Below are 9,144 nucleotides of genomic sequence, written 5' to 3'. Positions count from 1 at the left end.
GTTAAGAACGTAAAACTTATGTAGGTAAGCAATAAAAGATTAATAACTAAATATTCTTACGAATCACCTAAAATCCTTTTTTTTCCTTTTACGTCGTATTACCAAACCGAATCTAAGCAAATACTCTGAGGGTCGTGGTTTCGAATTCTCATCACCGAAAATACTCGCACTTTAAGCCGTGGGGACATTATAATGTGTCGGTCAATCCCTCTATTCGTTGATAAAATGACCCTATATCAAATGTTATATATGCATTTCACAGACGAGAAAAGTATTAAAAATGCTATGAAACATTGTACTGTTTATGAACAACCAGCTGCTAAAGGATGCACGTCTATGTGTTCTGCTAGGTTCTTTCCATATACTCTTCTAGTTTTGAGTAATATATCATAACCTGTAAACGTTTTGTAATGTGTGCGTCTTCCAATACAATGTACTAAGCCTACAACAGTATAACACAAAATTAAGTAAAAAAAAATCCAATTTTAGGCGTCTACTGTCTGACATTTGAATTGTCTAGCTGTACCAACCTTTGATCTCAGGATCATCACATTGGAAACTACTGCGACACAAAGGTGGTCTGAGAGGTCATTTTCATCAACAGTAGTTGTGTAGCGATTTTTAATGCTCTGTGATCATTACATTGGGAGCTACTGCGACACAGAGACGGCTTGGGAGATAATTTTCATCAACAAAATCATATTTTTCAGTTTATGCTACATCAAAATTTCTGAGGATAGAGGATGAGATTTCAGGATTAATAGAGCGTAGTGACGTCTAAAACATCATAAAGTTTCAGAAAGTAGGCTTGTTAAGACTGAGAGTTATTGAGAGATAATAAATTTGACTCCAGGCTCAAAAACGCCTTTTGGATTCCACCATGTCGAACTGAAACAAACTATATCGCGGAGAATTATTACAGACTATGTAAAACTGCAAATAAGAAATAGCCCCCAACTAATTTATTCAGTTCATATCCTACTGAAGAAAATATTCGCCAGGAGTGATGCGATAAAACCCTATTTTAATATGTTTGGGTTGTTTGTTTGTAGACATACAGCTGTACCACTGGGGGCGCATTTTAACATGTTTGGGTGGTTGTAAACACATAACTGTGCCACTGGGGGGGGGGGCTCATTTTAACATGGTTGGTTAGTTGTAGACATACAGCTGTGCCACGGGGGGGGGGGCTCATTTTAACATGGTTGGTTGTTTGTTTGTCCAATTTACTCACTTACCCATAAATTGTTGGTTTGTTTGTTGTTGTTTTTTGCTGAAACATTAGTAAATACAGTTGAAACCTCTGTTGACTTAGCTGCATAACCACGAGGAAGATTTCCCAGAGGGTCAGCGGTAAGTTTACGGACTTGCAATGCTGACATCCTGGGTTCGATTCCTCCTTGGTGTACAGATAGCTTATTGGGTAGCTTTGCGCTATAAAACAGACAAACAAAACAAAATACACAACTTTTAGGAATGTTTCTGTATAATAGTTTTTCGGAAAGAGGCTCAGTAAACAACAAAATCACATCAAAACAAAACACACAAGAAACACAACTTTTAGGAATGTTTCTGTATAATGGTTTTTCAGAGAGACGCTCCGTAAACAACAAAACCAGATCAAAACAAAACAAAACACACAAGAAACACAACTTTTAGGAATGTTTCTGTATAATGGCTTTTCAGAGAGACGCTCCGTAAACAACAAAACCACATCAAAACAAAACAAAATACACAAGAACCACAACTTTAAGGAATATTTCTGTATAATGGTTTTTCTGAGAGAGGCTCCGTAAACGACAAAACCACATCAAAACAAAATAAAATATACAAGAAACACAACTTTTAGGAATGTTTCTGTATAATGGTTTTTCGAAGAGAGGCTCAGTAAACAGCAAAACCACATCAAAACGTACGAGTTACGCCTCACCATCTAATCCTTCAGATATCTGCACAAAATCTTGTGGAACGACAAGCTGTTAAAAGCATGTGGAAGAACTCAAGCAACAAATTTCTCCAGGTTGTAGCTAAAACCAGAAACGACTAATAATTTGTTTGTGTTATTTTCGTCCTAAAAATATTATTAAATGAGACTTATTAAAATTTAGTATAAGGGAACTGATTAAAGATAAAGCTTAAAAGTTATTGTACCAAAAGTTTAGTATTATAGCAGAAACCTGGTAAATATATTGATTAATTTCTATATGAAATGTGCGGACTTAACGCAGAAGTTTTCCTGGAAGAAAAAGTAAGATAATTTAAATTCCAAAATAGACAATATTTCAGAAATACTATGGATTTGATATTCTTTACATCCTATACAGGTAACACTATGATAAGATACTAGCCTGTATAAGATGTCTGGCGAGGGTTAATTTTGATTGGTGGAATTTCACGAACTCAATGACAAGTAATATGAGGATTACTTATGATTAGTGGAGTTTCACGAACTCAATGACAAGTAATATGAGGGTTACTTATGATCGGTGGAATTTCACGAACTCAGTGACAAGTAATAAATTGAGTTTCATACTTATTTAAATATCTTATGCATCTTTGCTTGCTGAATAACACAACAAATAAACGTTCAGTATGTTGAAAGAAAGACAACTAAAAACCCATGGAAATAATGTTTTGTTTTCTTTTTGAGTTAAAAACAGAAGCTGTAATGGAAGAGCCTGCTGTCGGTATATATCCAAATATATGTATAGTTATTTCATGACCAGCCTAAAGAGATAAAAAAGAACATTAAACATTTATATACAATTGATATATAGTAAAATGTTCTGTAAATGTTCTACCACAAGGAACCGTTTCTATTTTGTTGTTGGAGTCGGGGAGGAAGGGGGGGGAGCTAGCCTCATGCACATCTTTCTCTTCTAAAATAAGAGACTCAATTTGCTGAAGAAAATAAAAGTAGTGTTAACACTTAGGAAATTAATAGTAGTGTTAATACTGAGGAAATTAAAAGTAGTGTTAATACTGAGGAAAATAAAAGTAGTGTTAATACTGAGGAAAAGAAAATTAGTGTTAACACTTAGGAAATTAATAGTAGTGTTAATACTGAGGAAAATAAAAGTAGTGTTAACACTTAGGAAATTAATAGTAGTGTTAATACTGAGGAAAATAAAAGTAGTTTTAACACTTAGGAAATTAATAGTAGTGTTAATACTAAGGAAAATAAAAGTAGTGTTAACACTTAGGAAATTAAAAGTAGTGTTAATACTGAGGAAATTAAAAGTAGTGTTAACACTGAGGAAACAAAAAATTAGCGTTAACACTGAAGAAACTAAAAGTAGTATTAACACTGAACGAGTCTATTGATACTGTTGTAATTCTCACAAGTCCTATAGAACATTGCTTAGTTAACGACATCATTTGTCTTTCTAAGACTGGTCAAGAGGTCAAGAAATTTTCTCGAACAGTGATCCGCCTTTTATTGGTCGTTCATGACAAAACAAAAATATTAAAAGGAGGAATTCGTGTAAAATTTTCGTTTCATTTGTTCTAAATACTTTTGTGATGAATGAATAGTCGGAGAGGCAGGAAAACTTAATAGAAGTAGTATTATCTGTAATCTCCCCAGAAGGAGTGGCCCAGTGATCAACGAGACGCACAGAAAATTCTACGTTCATAACAAACGAATATCCATGAATTTAGTATCATGAAACCTTCCTAAACAAATTGGTTTGAAGAAAGTTTGTGTAACATTACATGTTATTGTGGAGAAAAGATTGACGTGTTGTGATTACTTTAGATAGCTAATTTCGGTTATTTTCTTCTGGTACGCCCTCTATGGACAATCTTCTAAACAAACAAAGAAAATAAATTACCCTTACGTACGTTTGAGAACTACTTATAACAAAGAATTTACACCGCGACGATTAGAATGAGTAGTATTAGGATATTGCGACTATAAACCCAACATTTAGAATAAAATTCTACGGCTTTACATAACTCAGAGTTTTTAAAATAAGTTAAACTGTAACGTTTAAAAGAGGCTTCGAATGGCATGATGGTTTGGGTACTCGACTCACGATCTGAGGGTCTAGGGTTCGAACCACGTTACCGAACATAATCGCCCTTTCAGCCACGAGAGTGTTATGATGTGATTGTCGTTCCCATTTTACACGTTGCTAATAAGAGTACTCAAAGAGATGACGGTGGGTGTTGTTGAAAAGCTGCCTTCAAATAAGGAACCACTAGCACAATTCATCAGATAAATGTAAAGAAGACTACGTTAATCAATGTCTCTTCCCTACTTTATTCGTTCGATACACATTCGACTAAATGGTATGCATTAGAAAGAAAGTAATCTAACTTATGTAAAATTGTGTGATATTTAAATCCTCGTGCTATTATAACATTTTTGTATAAAAACGAAGGAATTCAATACATTGACTGGCCACTTTATTATGACCTCCCTCCTAATATCGGCTTGAATTATCTTTCTTCACGATAATATTCTGAGTTCATCAACGAGTTTGAGTTCCATTGAATGAAGTCTTACTCTTCAAATCAAGTTCGGACAGTACAAGGCTGTTAAGTTGTAATATTATCGTCTCGAGCCTTTGTTCATCACGACGAAAACGCAGGATTGTGAGGAGGGTACAATGTAGAGGTACAATTTCAAAGTTATTTGCCCTTCTAAAAGAATTGAAACACTCAACTCTTGACCAGAGAATGTTTTCCACACCATTACGCCACCTCCAGCAGTTTGCATGTCGGAAAAACACAACACGATCATGTTCCTTGTGTGGTTTTCTCCATATTTTAGTCTACTGACAGTACAGAAAAGGTAGAAACATACTCATAAGATCACACCACTTGAATCCAGTCTTCCAGTAACAATGTTTTGTAAGCAACACTGGATCCATGATTCTTCTTTTTTGCATCTGAGACTGTTTTACTGCAGCACGATAGTTTTTGCAATAGTTTTGAATAATACGTTTTGAGATTGCAAAATATTGACTACTGTGAAACTAATTGGTCAATTGAATCACACCCTGAGGCTTATTGCACTTTTCAAGAGTATCCAGTCGTTTTTTTCCTACAGTTAATCTCCAAAAGGTTGCAGCCACATATTTATATATATTGGCACACATTTTTATTTTCGATCAGTATCGTTATTGATAGATGTATTTGATAAATTGATCAAAACAACGGTCTTGATAACGACGGTCCAGATAGACGTGCAACTAACATCATGTCCCTTTGAAACTCAAAGAGATTCTTGCTCTTATCCTTTGTCTTAAAGCATAACCATATTGTAAGTACATCTTTGTATTTGTAAGGTTCAAACAATGACCAGACATATCACTTGAACAATATCTGTTTGGAACTCATAATAAAAGAGCCAATTAGCGTATATTGTTGCTAAAATGTTTTGTTTCTAGTAAGCCAAATCCAAGAAACAGCTTTATGGTTATTAAGAGAGGAGGAGCCTCCTTTGATAAATTTAATCGTGCTCAGCTTTACAATAGAAATAATTTAAGAGGCAAAATCTTGCATGTTCAATCTACGTGTCCTTGTTAGTGTATCGTAGCATACGTCAAACATTTGTGTATATTGGCTTGGTGGTTAGGGTGAACTGACTGAATAGCATTAGAAAAGAAAGGAATAAGGATGAACCTGGGGCACCAGGACCATCCACAAAGAGACCTGCAGCAAGTAATGCCCAAACTGTGGCCAGCACAGTGCGGTATCTTGTAACATAAACTAGATGGATTGTGGGAAACTTGGAGTGTGATGTTTTGTGTTTTTGAAATGCAGCCCTACGTTGGAGCTGCAGGGCTATTGTCAAAATGAACGGCCGTCAGATAGAGTATAAACGGACGTAACGACATGGACTTTAATGACGTAGTGAGTCTCCAAAATCGGTTCAATATAACGTACTCAATACTTGTATTATCGAGATTGAACTATGTATTAAAGCTGTTTTGTTGGATCTATTCTAATATAAACAATTAAACTATGAAAATCAAGGGATATTTTCTAGTCCTGAAAAAAATTATTGTTGTAGTGTACACAATAAATCTTTACACTTACAGAATTTTAAACCTTGTTATTGTACTAGTGAAGAAGAAATATATAAACCTTTGGGGACAATTTGAATTTTAAACATTGTAATTATTCTAGCAAACAATAAATCTTGAAAACTTGAAAATATTTATAGATTGAAACATTGTTATTGTGCTAGTAAACAATAAATCTAGAACACGTCGAAAACTTTTTAGATTGAGATATTACTATTGTACTAGTGAACAATAAATCTGTAAAACTTTGGAGATATTTTGAGGTTTAAATAACGTTATTTGACAAAACAATATTATCGTAAACTACTAATTAGCAATACTCGAAGAAACAATCTTTTTTTCACAATCTATGTTATTAAGTTACAAAAAATCCGGATATTATAAATAGTACAAGCTCAGTAGACTTCATTTGTAAAAGACGAGCACGAGGGAGAAGATAAATGCAGCTTAGTTCAAGGGACAACTTAAATGTAACAAATCAACGGAACCAATCAAAAAATATCTTCATTCAGACATAGTAAGAACTAATCAAATCGATAAAAACTAATTTATTTTGGTCATCTTTTTATTATGGTCAACACGAAGATAAACTAAGATAATTCAGAATCAACAATTCATTCTCAATCCCCTTGGAAATTACCTCAATTCAAAAAATCTGGAGATAACTTGTTTTTTTTTATTCATGTAATGTGTTTAACGCGCCAGTTTGCATTACTTTGCTAAAGTCCACAATCTCTCCGTTTTTCTACTGATTAAAATTGAGCAAATCGCTAGCGACAATTTAAAAATGAAAGTCATTTTTCCAGAGAAGAGGAACCGTTGTGATCACTAAAGATAACGAAGTGTTTAGTCCTAATATCCATCTACGAGATGGGGTAAAATCAACATTATTTTCTGCTAGGCCAATCAGTACAATACAAAATATTTTTAATTATATCTTCTTTAATCATTTCATTGAAAAAGTAATTATGATCTTTCACCAGAAGAATATATTGTATACATATTAACGTGATTAAAATTAACCTTCAATTTATTCGAAATGTTATTAAAGGTTACTCTTCAATTATGTTAATAGTTCAATTATCGAAGACGTTACTCTATTTCCATGGCAGATTTAAATCGTGAGGCTAGAAATTGAAATTAGGAAAAATTTAACATTTATTTTTTCTTCTGATATGAGAGGTTGTTTAATAATTGACGCAATCATTTAAAGTTTTACTGTTTCTAAAATTCTTGTTTCGTTCAATGTTTTTAACCGAACAAAACCCACATAAGGGTAAATGTTCTTTACGTTATTACGTTATTCTTAAGTTTTCAGACTTTGTTAACATACATTTCAACAATTCCTGTTCTTTCTTCCCAGATTAACAGCCATAACATAACTGAACCCTTGACGATTCTTGTTGTTCCCCTGTTGCTAGGTTTGACATAACAACACAGTCTTGATTGGACTAACTATACATTAAAAAAAAAACTGAAAACATTATACATACCGTAAGAATGGCGATAAGAACAGAATAACCGTTGTTCGTCTGGTAAGCCATCTTATAGCCTGACTTCTCAGTCCGCTGTTTTCTTTTTAAATTCTCATAAGTCTACAATTTATATCAAACAGCTCTCGTCAGATGTTATTGTCCAGTGGAAAATGAAAGCCAATATACGCACTGCAATATTTTCTTGTAAAAGGCCCAATCTCTCTAATAGCACAAACGGTACTTGGATTTTACGGAATTTTAATTTAAAAAATCATCTCTACAAGTAATATTCTGTTATTCGACCATTTAAGTATTAATTACAACCTTATCCAGCTCACTTTACAAAGTTTTTAAAATATTTTGTTTTCTGTGTTCATAGTCACGTAATTACGATAAAACAGTTACTGGGAAAGATATTTCAACACTTTGATTTAAAATTTTTAACTAGTTTTATCGATGACAGTTATATACTAAATGCTGTTGAGATTCAAAGATCTATTGTTGTACACGCCGCTCACTGATACGCTTTACCCGCGTACTGGACCTGTTTCTTTGACTCTACTTTTTAGGCTAGCAATGCGCATGCGTGACAAACTGTCGCTGATAAAACTTCATTGTAACTATTAATCCCGAGATCGATGGAAATCCACCAGAATTTTAACGATAGAAGAATTTTTCTTTTAGAGAATGCAAGTATCGGGTGTTTGAAATTATGATCTTCAGATTTCATAAGTTGAAACACATAAATATAAAAAAAATAATTAACATTTGATCACGGTTTTCATGGAAATTATGGAAGAACTAAACCTCAAACGTTTGCCACATAAACCAAAAACATAAAATTTAGGGAGGAAAATCGGAAATTAACAAATTTATTGTTGTTGCTGTCTTACTTAGATAAAAATTGTAGCCCAGCAAACCAGTTTATAATACAGAAAAAAATCATAGCAAGAAAATTATAGTTTTGTCTTTACTTCCTTATTTCCCATTCTTGGAATAATTGTTTTACACATCCAAATATAAGTGTGTGAACTTTTCAGAGAACTAAGGAATAGTTTTGTTTTATACATCCAAATATAAGTGTGCGAACTTTTCAGAGAACTAAAGAATAGTTTTGTTTTATATATCCAAATATATGTGTGTGAATTTTTCAGAGAACTAAGGAATTGTTTTGTTTTATACATCCAAATATAAGTGTGTGAACTTTTCAGAGACCTAAGGTAAATAAAGAAGTGTCGTTACTTAACGTCTGGGTACAAACCAGAGAGTGAGAAATGTAACACAGATATCTGAAATAGAGCATTAGGGATACATCAAAGATGTTTGTGGTTATATATTATAATCAAAAACTTCCTTCCGACCTTTTGAGATACGTCGTCTATCAGAATGATCTCTCTTTGCAAGACTCGTGTGTGAAAAAAAAAGAACTAACGATGAAAGTTTTTTATATTATTGAGAGTGAATATCGGTACTCAAAGCCACAGCATTCCGTATCTGAAACAATTATTAAACGCCAGGAGTCACTTGAAGAAAGTTGTTTATCTTAATAAATCAGAAAAGCAAAAAGAATGTTATGGAAAGCTGAAAAAAAAAACACAACTGAAACACGTATTCGTAAATGAATTTCTAGGTTT

At 33.3% G+C, this 9,144-nt stretch overlaps 1 protein-coding gene across 3 annotated transcripts in view; it reads right to left on the bottom strand.

The window, feature by feature from the left end:
• Positions 1 to 8,018, bottom strand: part of LOC106463430 (ADAMTS-like protein 3) — a 48,624-nt gene extending 40,606 nt beyond the window's left edge. For all 3 annotated transcript variants that reach the window (XM_022390920.1, XM_022390922.1, XM_022390921.1), the window contains exon 1: positions 7,529 to 8,018. In XM_022390920.1, the coding sequence (XP_022246628.1) occupies positions 7,529 to 7,579 (51 nt within the window). In that variant the 5' untranslated portion in view covers positions 7,580 to 8,018. The remainder of the gene's footprint in view (positions 1 to 7,528) is intronic.
• Between the last annotated feature and the right edge of the window lie 1,126 nt (positions 8,019 to 9,144).

The sequence above is a fragment of the Limulus polyphemus genome, unplaced genomic scaffold (genome assembly GCF_000517525.1).
Source record: "Limulus polyphemus unplaced genomic scaffold, Limulus_polyphemus-2.1.2 Scaffold1406, whole genome shotgun sequence".
Taxonomy (NCBI): domain Eukaryota; kingdom Metazoa; phylum Arthropoda; class Merostomata; order Xiphosura; family Limulidae; genus Limulus; species Limulus polyphemus.
The sequence above is the reverse complement of the archived record's forward strand: the minus strand, read 5'-3'. Positions and strand labels throughout refer to the sequence as shown.